A 12,416-nucleotide genomic window follows, 5' to 3' on the forward strand; every position below is an offset into this window, starting at 1 on the left:
CCACGCCATGGAGGGGGTGAGGTACCCCCAGGACAGGCCACCCCTGCAGTGGACACGGCCGGTAATTCCAGGGGCCCAGCCCCCTCCCCCTAGCCAAGCACTCAGGCAGCTCTGCTTTCCCCAGCTGAGCGCCAGCAGGACAAGCCAGCCACCACCAGACGCCTCCACAGCCAAAGCCAAACAGGCACCCAGGACGAAAATAGCCGTCAGATGACCAGAGGGCTGGCTCACCACAGCCCAAGGCAAGCTGCTCACAGCAGCTGCAACTAAAAATAGGCGAGAAGGGGACACGTCTTTGGGAGAAGCACAGGGGAGAGCTCTGTCCTGTCTCCAGCCGCTGCAGGCGGGCATGATGCAGTCACTGCGCTTCATTTCTGCTGAGGCCTTGGCGTCCCACCCCCAGGTGGCCCGGCAGAGCCTGGGCGGGGTGGCCCACAACCTCTACCCGCTGCTCTTCAAAGCCAGCTACTTGCTGGAGCAGGCGGAGGTGATCCGCGTTCTGCTGGAGCACTGGCCGCTGGAGGAGTTCCGGCTGGGTGCTCTGCTGGGCCCCAGCGCAGACCACCCGGGGGACCTGCGGGACCGGGCCTGCAGGGCCTGCCTAGAGGCCTGCGTGCGCGGCCTCGCGGACCACACGCTCTGGGGCGGGGGCCGGCGGCGTCTGCAGGTGGCCGACCTCACGGGCATCCGAGACGTGCAGGTGCAGGGCTGTCCCTGTGGGAGGGCGCTGGGCAGGTGGGGCCGCACCAAGCTGCTGGCCAGGACCTGCTGCGAGCTGCAGGCGGAGCCCCGTGCAGCCCGGCGCCCCGTAGAGGTCCTCGCCGACATCTTCGTCACCGGGGGCAACTTCGACTTGGTGGTGCGGGCCCTGGGGCCGGAGGGTCCCGCCCCACTGCGCGTGCGCTGCCTCTCCTTCCGGGCCGACAGCCTGGGCCCCGGGCAGCTGCTGCACGTGCTGCGTCTGGCGGGGCCGGGCGAGCTGCGCCGGCTGGAGGTGGTGCACAACGTGCGTCTGCACGCCGGCCACGTGCAGCAGCTGCTGGCCCAGGTGGGCTTCCCCCGGCTGGTGTCGCTCACCCTGCCCGCCAAGGCCTTCGACCCGCCCCCTACCAGCACCCCCGCCCCTGACGGCGAGGACCCCCTGCTCACATCCATCGCCCGGGAGCTCAGCCGGATGACGCACCTCACCGAGTTGAGCGTGGCCTTCTCCACGCTGACCGGGAAGCTCCAGAAACTGCTCGGGTGAGTCTAGGGTGACCAGAAGGAGGGCGGCGGGGGGAGGGCATCTGCTCACAGCCCCTCAGCCCAGGTTGGGGCGACTCGGGGCCCTGGCTGAGGACGCACTAGGGGACTGTAAAACAGACCTGGTTACTTACAAGGCCACGAGCCCCCGTCCCCTTGGTTTTTGTCCAGCCCCGAGCAGCCGGAGGGGACAGACAGAGGGGGAGGTGGCCCGGCTGGGGCTGCTGTCGGGTGCACCCTGGGAGCACCAGAACCCAAAGGAGACTGCCTCCAGTTCGTAAGAAAAAGAGAAGAGTCCTAATTAGCAAGCAAACAACATAGAAGTAACTCCATTACATTGTATTAATTACTTGTCATTGTAACAAATCACCCCAGTGCTGAGGCTTACGAGGGCAAGACAGGAGCCCGGTGGGGGCAGCTGTGGTCTCCCCTGAAGGCCTGTCGGGGTGGGAAATCGGAGTGACCCACTTGCTCGCTCATTCTCATGGCTGTCGGCAGGCGGCCTCGGCTCCTCGGCCCGTGGGCCCCTCCACAGGCTGCGGATCAGAGGGCCAGAGGTCCTCCGGAGGGAGGCCCGCCTCCCGTAACCTTCCCTGGAGGGCACTGTGCTGATGCTTCCACCCACTGCGTGGTGAGGGCCCGTCCCTGGGCCGGGGGGGGGGGGGGTGCACCACCGAGGGTCACAATACCCCAGGGCCGTTGGGCCACCTTGGCGGCCACCAGCTGTGAATATACTCATAAAAATTTATGGAAAATCAAACTTCTCATTTCTTGAGAAGAGAAATTTGATGAGAATCAAATTTCTCATTTCTTCTCATTTCTCATTGAGTGAGGGTGAGGATGTCTTTCCTGGTTTAGGGAGTCCAGGGCTTACAGGAATTTCTCTTTTATACAAAGGAAACCCAGAAGTAGCTGGCCACAGCTGGCCAGGGCCCACACTGCCTGTCCTCCCTGGGGGGCACCTGGGATCCCGTCGCCGTCCCCCATCCCTGCTCCTCCACCCCTGGAACCCAGTCGCCCAATTCGGGGAGGGGTGGCCCTTGAGCCCACACACAAGTACGACTCTGCCATGTGGTGGCTCCCTGGGACCCTCAGGACAGCACTGCGTTTGGCTGGCCTGGGTCCTCAGCCAGAGGTGCCTGTGCTCTGGGGAAACGTGTTCCACAAGCCAGACGACACGTCACAAGCCTGCAGGGCTATCTTGTTAGCTCGGCCCTGACATCGCCTGTCACACTCTGACCTTCTGTTCTACACGCTCGGTCTTCAGTCAGCTGGTTGCTGAGAGCCTGTCCAAGGCCCCAGAAGGTCCAGGCGTGGAGTGTGTCAGGCCTAAGTGGGAGGGAGATGGGTGAGTGGTCAGGGAAGGCTAGGTCCCAAGGTGACCTTTGAGCGGAGACCAGGCACAGTGAGCCAGCGGAGGGCCCGGAGAGAGTGTGCTAGGCAGGAACCCCGCAGGTGAAGGGCCGGAGCTGGGGATGTGGCAGGGCCATAGGCAGGGGTGGGGCGGGGTGGGGCGGGGCTGGGGCAGCGGGGACGGGGCTGTGGTCCTGGGCAGGTGAAGAAGGGAGCAGGGAGAGGAGGAAAAGAAGGACGGAAGAGCCAGGCCAAGCCCTGGAGGCTCTGAGCAGGGCAGTGGGTGATCAGCTTCACATTACAAGGCTCACTCTGGCTTCCATGGCCCGCACAGCAGACCCAGATGGAGGGGCAGGGAGAGTGGCAGACAGAGCAGACACGCCAAGACCACCCAGGTTTGGTGACTCCCTGGGAGGACTCACTGCTAAGATTTATTACAGCAGACGGACACAGGGCAGAATCTGCCAAGGGAAAGGGCTTGTGGGGAGGGGTTCGGGGAGACAGGGCACGAGTCCAGGGTCCTGTCCCAGTGGAGTCAGCACGGACTGTGGTGACACATGGGGGGTGCCGTCCACTGGGGAGGGCATTAGAGACCCAGGCCCAGGGGTTTTCCTGGGGGCTGGCTGGGTGGGCACCTCAGCCTGGCATGTACCGAGATTCCAGACCCCAGAAGGAGGCAGGTGTCCGCAGGGACCACGTTGCTTGTGCAGACAGCTCAGGCCAGGGACCCCTTATCAGTTGAGTGAGGGACCCTCCCCAAATCCAAGCTCCCAGACGTAGTTCGCAGTCAGGCCTGTCCTCTGACCCTTGTCCACACAGGAGGCCCCCCGAGGGGTTGCGAGCAGCGCAGGTGGGGAGAGGGTTCCTCGTGGATGGATGTGGGCGTGGGGGAGATGGAGGTGGAAACACGCCCCACAGCTCAGGGCCTCAGCCACCGCCTCCTCAGGGCCGGGCGAGGAGGCACAGAGCCCGCCGCGGGGTGGACCGTGCCGGCGGCAGGCCGGCCCCAGACGCTCCGTGCCCAGAGTACAGGTGCAGGAGGCGGTGGAAGCAGCAGCCTCAGCAGCTGAATGGAGAGCGGAACCCGCCCCGCCCCCGGCACTCAGCGCCCAGCCCGGTGAGCCCAGACCCAGGCCCAGGGTCCCGCAGGGCGGCTGTGGGTCTGTTCCCGACCCTGAGAACTGCTGGGCAGGAGTCACCGACTGTGCGTTTCCTGATGGCCGCCGCCTACACACCTACAGGAGAGCACGGAGGGTCTCTGAGGTCCCAGGCAGTGCTGAGGGTGGACCGGACGCTCCAAGGGCCCTCCCAGCCCTGAAATCCTGTGGGCTCAGGCTCTTCTTTCAGAGCCAAGCCAGTGTTTCATTTCCTGCCAATTCACAGGCAGCTCACTGCCCCCTCAGCAAGCTTGTGAACACACCACGCCTGGCTGACAAAACAGATTGATCACTTTAATTGCTGAGGACAAAGGCCAGGCCTGTCTTCGGGTGAAGTTAAGTCTTCAGGGCCCCGTGGCTATGCACGGTCTCAGCTCTGCCGTTGCCCCCGGGCAGCCACAAACGGGAAGTAAATGAAGGTCGCGGCTGTTCTGATTACGCTTTACTTACCCGCACTGAAACTTGAATTTCATATAATTCTCACGTATCACAAAATATTCTTCTTCTTTTGACTTGTTTGACTACTTAAAAAGGTAAAACCCATTTCAGCTCTCGGGTAGGGTGTGTGTGGCCCCCGGAGCGCCTGCCGGGCCTGCTCTCACCGCGCTGTTTCCTGCCCTGCCCGCAGCCCCCTCCGGACTCCGCTGAAAGTGCTGGACCTGGGCAACTGCGACCTGAACCACGCGGACATGGCCTTTTTGGCGAACTGCACCCACGCCGCCCACCTGGAGGTGCTGGACCTCAGCGGGCACTGCCTGGTGGACCTGTTCCCCTCGACCTTCTTCCGGCTGCTGGGCCAGGCCGCCCCGACGCTGAGGGCCCTGACCCTGGAGGAGTGCGGCCTCGCGGACCGGCACGTGGGCGCGCTGATCCTGGCCCTGGGCCCCTGCCGCCGGCTGCGGGAGCTCCGCTTCCTGGGGAACCCAATGTCGGCCCGTGCGCTCCGGCGCCTCTTCGTGGCTCTCTGTGAGCTCCCCCGGCTGCAGAGCGTGGAGTTCCCGGTGCCCAGGGACTGCTACCCCGAGGGCAGCGCCTACCCCCAGGACGAGCTGGCCATGTCCAAATTCGACCAGCAGAAATACAGCGCGATCGCAGAGGACCTGCGCGCGGTGCTGCTGCGGGCCGGCCGCGACGACATCCGGGTCTCCACGCCCCTCTTCGGAAGCTTCGACCCGGACATTGAAGAAACGAGCAATGAACTCGGAAAGCTCTTGCTGCAAGCCTTCAAAACTGCTCTGGAAAACTTCTCCAGAGCGCTGAAGCAAATGGAGTAGGCCCTGGGCTGTACGAGGCGGCGGCGGCGGCGGCGGCGCGGCCCGGGCTGAGCCCCCGCCCCCGCCACCACCGAGGCATCTCCTAGTGGCAGCTGCACGCGCATCCTTCAGGCGCTCCGGGAGCGACGACCCTCCTCCCAGGAGCTGTGACGGAGCACAGCGCCTAGCACGGCGGTGGCGCCGGAGAAGCAGCCCGCGGCGGGCGGCCGTCCTGGTCACGGCGCCTCGGCAGCCGCGGGAGGTGCGGGCCGCAGGGAGCAGGGCGGGGGCCGGGGCGGCTGGACGACCGGCCGGCGTGAGCGGGGGAGGGAGTGAGAGGACACCTCCCGGGCACAGCGATGAAAGCGCCCAGCTGAGGAGAGAGTAAAACCGAGGGCAAGCCGCATCCCTTGCCGCAGCGGCTGGGTCCGGGGGTGCAGGGCGCCGGCCCGGCGCCCTCCCGTCGCGGGTGTGCGGCGCTGCCCTGTCTGGATGTTTACAAACTCCCGTCCAGCGAGGACATGGGCTTTGGTAGTTGACGGCTCTGCCCCTGCCCTCGAGCCAGTGGGCGGCAGGCGTGCGCTCTGCTGGTGCCAGGCTGAGCCCCGGGCTCCGGCGGCCTCTGGCTCTGAGGGCACGACCGTGGTGCCCCGCCCGCCGCCGCCCCCACTCCCACCTCCACCGACTCTAGGCCCGGCGGGCGGGGGCTCCTGCTGCGGGGCGGGCGGGAAGGCTCCTCCGGGAAGCTGTCTGAGTCCTGGTGCTTGAGGAGTGGTTAATGCCAACGTCTGGACTTGGTTTCTACTGAGATCTGATTTGTGCAGTGCTGAGTATTAGGGTAATTAAATACTAATAAAGTGTGGCTTATTCAGATGTGGTTTTCTTTCTTTTTCAATCTAATGGACGAAAAAAATGTCTTGCATTAATTTGTATTTCCCAGATGTTCATGAAACTGGGCATGTCTTTTTCTTTTTTTTTATAAATTTATTTATTTGGCTGCACTGGGTCTTCGTCGCTGTGCGCGGGCGTTCTCTAGTTGCGGCGAGCGGGGGGCTACTGTTCATTGCGGTGTGCGGGCTTCTCATCGCGGTGCCTTCTCTTTGCGGAGTACGGGCTCTAGGCGCACCAGCTCAGTAGTTGCAGCACGTGGGCTCAGTAGTTGTGGCACGCAGGCTCTAGAGCGCAGGCTCAGTAGTTGCGGCGCACGGGCTTAGTTGCTCCGTGGCATGTGGGATCTTCCCGGACCAGGGCTCGAACGTGTGTCCCCTGCATTGGCAGGCGGATTCTTAACCACTGCACCACCAGGGAGGTCCCTGGGCATGTCTTCATATGCTTGTTGCCCACTTGTATTTTTTTTAATAATTTCATTTATTTACAAAAACAGTTCACCCACTTCTCCCTTCCCCCCACAGTCCCCCCCACCCCGGCCCCACCTCTGGTTCTAATCTGTTCTCTGCACCTATTAACTTGGAGATATATATTCCACATATGAGTGAGATCATATGGTATTTGTCTTTCTCTGACTTATTTCACTTAGCATAATGCTCTCCAGGTCCATCCATGTTGTCACAAATGGCAGAATTTCATTTTTTATGGCTGAATAGTATTCCATTGTATACATATACCACATCTTCTTTATCCATTCATCTACTGATGGGTACTTAGGTTGCCCATATCTTGGCTATTGTAAATAATGCTGCAATAAACATGGGAGGGCAGATATCTTTTTGAATTAGTGTTTTCATTTTCTTCGGATAAACACCCAGAAGTAGAATTGCTGAACCATATGGTAGTTCTAATTTTGATTTTTGAGGAAACTCCATACTGATTTCCATAGTGGCTGCACCAATTTACATTCCCACCAAAAGTGTACAAAGTTTCCCTTTTCTTCACTTCCTTGCCAACACTTACCTCTTCTTTTTTTTTTTTTTTTTTTTTTATATTTTTATTTTTGGCTGTGTTGGGTCTTCGTTTCTGTGCGAGGGCTTTCTCTACTTGCGGCAAGCGGGGTCCACTCTTCATCGCGGTGCACAGGCCTCTCACTATCGCGGCCTCTCTTGTTGCGGAGCACAGGCTCCAGACGCGCAGGCTCAGCAATTGTGGCTCACGGGCCTAGTTGCTCCGCGGCATGTGGGATCTTCCCAGGCCAGGGCTCGAACGCGTGTCCCCTGCATTAGCAGGCAGATTCTCAACCACTGCGCGACCAGGGAAGCCCTATCTCTTGTCTTTTTGATAATAGCCATTCTGACAGGTGTGAAGTGATACCTCATTGTGGATTTGATTTGCATTTCTCTGACGATTAATGATGTTGAGCATCTTTTCATGTCTCTTCAGAGATTCTGCCCACTTCCTAATTGAATTATTTTTTATTTTTTTGCAGTTGAGTTGTATGAGTTCTTTATATATTTTGGATACTAGTCCCTTATCAGATATATAATTTACAAATATTTTCCCTCATTCTATAGTTTGCCTTTTATTTGTTTTATGACTTTGTTTGCCATGCAGAATCTTTTCAGTTTGATGTAGTCCCACTTGTTCTTGTTTTTGTTTCTTTTGCTTTTGGTGTCAGATTTTTAAAAAATCATTGCCAAGACTGATGTCAGGGAGTTTACCACCTATGTTTTCTTCTAGGTCTTATCGTTCAAGTCTTTAATCCATTTTAATTTTTTATGTGTGTTGTAAGATAGTGGTCCAGTTTCATCCTTTTGCATGTGGCTGTCCAGTTTTTCTAGTAACATTTATAGACAAGAGGGTCCTTTCCCCTTGGTATATTCTTGGCTCCTTTGCCGTTAATTAATTGACCATCTATGCATGGATTTATTTCTGGGCTCTCTATTCTGTTCCATTGATCTATGTGTCTGTTTTTATGCCAGTACCATAATGTTTTAATGACTACTGCTTTGTAATATAGTTTGAAATCAGGGAATGTGATGCCTCCAGATTTGTTCTTCTTTCTCAAGATTGCTTTGGCCATTCAGGGTCTTTTATGGTTCCATACAAATTTTAGGATTTTTTTGTTCTATTTTTGTGAAATATGCCATTAGAATTTTGATAGGGATTGCATTGACTCTGTATATTGCTTTGGGTAGGATGGACATTTTCACAGTATTAATTCTAACAATCCATGAGCATGGAATGTCTTTCCATTTATTTGTGTCTTCTTCAGTTTGTTTCATTAACATCTTGTACTTTTCAACATACAGGTCTTTCACCTCCTTGGTTAAATTTATTCAGAATTTTTGATGCAGTTGTAAATGGGATTGTTTTCTTAATTTCTCTTTCTGATATTTCATCATTAGTGTATAGAAATGCAGCAGATTTTTGTGTATTCATTTTGTAGCCTGCAACTTCACTAAATTTATTAGTTCTAACAGTTTTTTGATGGAGTCCTTAGAGTTTTCTGTATATAGTATTGTGTCATCTGCAAATAGTGACAGTGTTACTTCTTCCTTTCCAATCTGGATTCCTTTTCTTTCTTTTTCTTTTCTGATTGCTGTGGCTAGGACTTCCAATGCTGTTGAATAAAAGTGGTGAGAGTGGGCATCCTTGTCTTATTCCTGATCTTAAGAGGAGATGCTTTCCACTTTTCACTGTTGAGTGTGATGTTAGCTCGGGGCTTGTCATATATATGGCCTTTATTATGCTGAGGTACATTCCCTCTACACCCACTTTATCGAGAGTTTTTATTATAAATGGATGTTGAATTTTGCCAAATGACTTTTCTGCATTCACTGAAGTGATCATATGATTTTCAAATTCTTCAATTTGTTAATGTGGTATATCACATTGACTGATTTGTGGTATTGAGCCATCCTTGCATCTCTGGGATAAATCTCACTTGCTCATGGTATATGATGCTTTTAATGTATTGTTGAATTTGGTTTGCTAATATTTTGTTGAGGACTTTTGCATCTGTGTTCATCAGGGATATTGGCCTGTAATTGTCTTTTCTTTTGGCATCTTTATCTGGTTTTGGTATCAGGGTAATGCTGACCTCGTAAAATGAGTTTGAAAACTCCCTCCTCTCTCTTTTGGAAGTTTGAGGACTGGTATTAATTCTTCTTTGAATGTTTGGTAGAATTCCCCAGTGATGCCATCTGGTCCTGGACTTTTTGTTTGTTAGAAGGTTTTGGATTACTCAAATGACATTTTAATGCAATTCAGAATTTTAAAAAGGACAAAAGTGTCTGAAAAGAAAACATTTTCTCAAGAGATTGGCTAGTGCTTGATGTGGCCAAATGCTCCTCACACTAGAACCACCCAAGTGGTCAGTCGGGGTTTGAATCACCCTGTGAGTGGGCTTTGCCCTCAGGTCCAACTCCATGCTGCCGTCTCTGCAGGTACATCCCCGTTGCAGGTGCTCCTGTGCCACCCTCTCCCCCAGGTATGGCCCATGCCTTTCCCCCCACAATGGAGTGAGAGTCCTCTCAGGATCTGCCTGCTGAGGAAGGCAGTAACCTTCCTGCTGGGCCTTCAGGAGAGCAGAGCCGCCGCCAGGTGGGCAGGAGCAGGAGGGAAGTGGTGGCTTCTGACTCCCTGTGCTCTTCAGCTCTGCCTTCTTTGCTCACCTCTGCATGTCTTCTTAGCTGTGTTATGCTGGAACCCTGTTTCAGCCACGTGGACTTTGCTATTGCAAGAAGCTCTTGGAAAGAGAGTAGGCACAGGGCAAAATTTTGAAATGATTTGATTTTAACTCTAAAGAGTAGAGTAGCTTCTGCTGTTTGTGTCTGTGGAATTTTCTTGACGAGACCCAGCCTCCGGGTGGTCAGCAGGTAGAACCCAGCAGCTGTGGTGGACAAGAGCCCAGGGATGACCCAGGACCTGAAATTTGGGGCAGGGGTGGGCACACAGGTGTCTACTAGTGGAGAACGTCCCTGACAGCCCCCGCCCCACGCTGAGGAATAACCCATTCTTGTGAAACTGGAGAGGCTGGAGGCTCGTCTGGAGCAATTCTGAGGCACACGGAGCAGCCCAAGTGGGACCCATGCCTCCCACTCACCCCAGTGCATGTAATTCACTTGTTCCTGTGGACCCGCTCAGCCCCAACACTGAATGTGCCACTTGCAGCCACGATGGGTTGTACCTGTACCTGCCCAGCCCGAGACTGGTGGCCCTGAGGATGCCCAAGGTGACGCTGGCTGCGAACGCGGTCGTGGGCATGTCAGGGCCCAGGAGTGTTCCTGTGCTCTCGCACTGCGGACGGCGTGGCTCCCACACAAGGGCAAACCGGGGGAAAAGGAAACACGCTCAGCAGGTGACAAGCAGAACAGAGTGCCAAGGGCCAGGAGGGCGTGAGCATGCCACACGGCAACTCGACTGGGCCTCCTCCTGCTGAGCCTGGGCGGGCCGCCATCTGCACAGACCCCCCTGGTCTTCCCGGGGCCAGTCGCATCGAATGCGGACATGACGGGGGCCATGATGGACACTCTGGGACCACCGTCTTCGCCTCCCCCCGTCCCCTGTGGTGGACTAATCATTGCACTTCCTCCAGGAATTCAGCAGTGCTTCCTGTTGACCATCCTGGCAAGGAGGGGATGCAGATTCAGGGACTTCCACTTCTCTTTCCTACCTTAGCAACTCTTGTTCCAGACGGTTCTTTCCAATTACATACTCAGAGACTAGGAGACACCTGCAGGCCCAGCAGACCCTCTGTGCAGTGGCCGTGTCGAGAGACCCGGAGACGTCAGCCTGCAGCTCGCTCTCTCATCAGCTGCCACCCACTAGATCCCAGGAACCCCCTTCTCTCTCCACCAGCCGCTGGCAGTCCGGCGGGTGAGCGCAAATCCTCGACCTGGAGGGCCTGCCGCCTCCTTCAGAGCCGCCCGAGCCAGTGGTTGGCGCTTGAGCCCCGCTTTCCTGACTCTCTCTGCTCCCACCCCACTCACAAGCCACGGCACCGCACAACCCAGCGGTTCCCAGACTTTGCCACACATGGGAGTAGAACAAGGTAGCTGTTCTCGCCATGGGGCCCGGGGAGAGAAAGCTGGTTTGCAGGGAGAGAAGATTAAACAGACATGCAGAGATCTGAAGCCAAAAGGTCATTACTGCAAGGTTCCCAGTGTTGTTTACTAGCCATTTCTGGCTCTTCTCTGAGGTGTGGCCATCACTCTCCATCCTTGCCCTGAGATTCCACAAGGTAGCCTTAAAACAAATGCCCCCTTAACTGTCTAAGCTAGCAGAACTGACCCCTGTTGTTTGCTACCAAAGCCCTAATGTCTAGGGAAGCAGGACAGCTATTTTTGTCATACGCCAGGCAGAGAAGAGCATTTTTGGCATCAGCCCACAAAACCCGCTCAGTCATTTGAAAAGGACCTGGTTTCACAAGGATCAGGGCCGTTCTGAAGCCAAGCTGCCTGGGTTCATACTAGCTCCAGGACCACCTGTGTGACCTCGGGCAGGTTGACTTCCCACCCCTCACCTGTAGAATGAGGGCTGCAGAGAAGGGCTCACACCACAGCCCTGAGACCGTGGGCCTCTGAGAGGCCTGCTGACAGGTTGGCCCTCGGCTGGCATCTGGGACTGGATTTGGGAGGGTTCCCTCCACCATCAACTGGTAAGAGTGGATCACTGCGACCAAACCCTGCCAACAGCTTGGACACCTGCTTTCCTCTGGGAGTTTGGAATTCGGGTCTGTGCCAGGCAGAGGGTGCCTGTGTGACCGGCCCTCCGCAAAAACCCTGGACGCTGTTTCTGAAGAGCGTCCACATGGCCGTGTGACCCCTGGGAGGGGACGGGAAGCTGCACCTGGTCTCCCCGTGTTGCCCACGTGCCTGTCCCTTTACTAACCTTGCCTTGTATCCTTTCTATACGACGAGTCTCAGCTGTGAGTACAACCATGTGCTGAGTCCTGAGCAAGTGTGGGGTGGTCTTGGGGACCCGGAGCCCAAGGGTAGTAACAGCGCTCACTGCATAGCACTAGGGTCAAGATGACGGGAGTGATGTGCGTAAAGCATACAGAGGCCGATTCATGTTACCTTTATGGAAAATGGGTCTAAGTTTGCAGTAAAGATTGAGATAATCTGTTTAAAAATGTAAAGAGTAAGAAATTACAGGCTTCCCTGGTGGCTCAGTGGTTGGGAGTCTGGCTGCCAACGCAGGGGACACGGGTTCGAGCCCTGGTCTGGGAGGATCCCACATGCCGCAGAGCAACTAGGCCCGTGAGCCACAACTACTGAGCCTGCGCGTCTGGAGCTTGTGCTCTGCAACAAGAGAGGCCGCGATAGTGAGAGGCCCGCGCACCGCGATGAGGAGTGTCCCCTGCTTGCCACAACTGGAGAAAGCCCTTGCACAGAAACGAAGACCCAACACAGCCATAAATAAATAAATAAATAAATAAATAAATAAATAGAAACTAGCTTCTTAAAAAAAAAAAAAAAAGAAAAAGAAATTACACACATAAAAAGTGGCACTG

The 12,416-nt window shown here is 55.7% G+C and overlaps 1 protein-coding gene across 1 annotated transcript; it reads left to right on the forward strand.

Annotated features, from left to right (window-relative positions):
* The first annotated feature begins 292 nt into the window (after positions 1–292).
* On the forward strand, positions 293–5,863 carry LRRC14B (leucine rich repeat containing 14B). Its single transcript, XM_057540854.1, has 2 exons — positions 293–1,242; positions 4,381–5,863. Exons 1-2 carry the CDS (start codon positions 350–352, stop codon positions 5,024–5,026), a joined length of 1,539 nt encoding a protein of 512 aa, XP_057396837.1. The 5' UTR covers positions 293–349; the 3' UTR covers positions 5,027–5,863.
* Positions 5,864–12,416: the final 6,553 nt, after the last annotated feature.

The sequence above is a fragment of the Balaenoptera acutorostrata genome, chromosome 2, assembly GCF_949987535.1.
Source record: "Balaenoptera acutorostrata chromosome 2, mBalAcu1.1, whole genome shotgun sequence".
NCBI classification, from domain to species: Eukaryota; Metazoa; Chordata; class Mammalia; order Artiodactyla; family Balaenopteridae; genus Balaenoptera; species Balaenoptera acutorostrata.

Excerpts from the sequence above, each read along its gene's own strand:
- LRRC14B (XM_057540854.1), top strand. The coding sequence starts at position 350 with ATGATGCAGTCACTGCGCTTCATTTCTGCTGAGGCCTTGGCGTCCCAC. Across the intron at positions 1,243-4,380 it reads AAGCTCCAGAAACTGCTCGG|CCCCCTCCGGACTCCGCTGA; the intron begins GTGAGTCTAGGG and ends CCCTGCCCGCAG.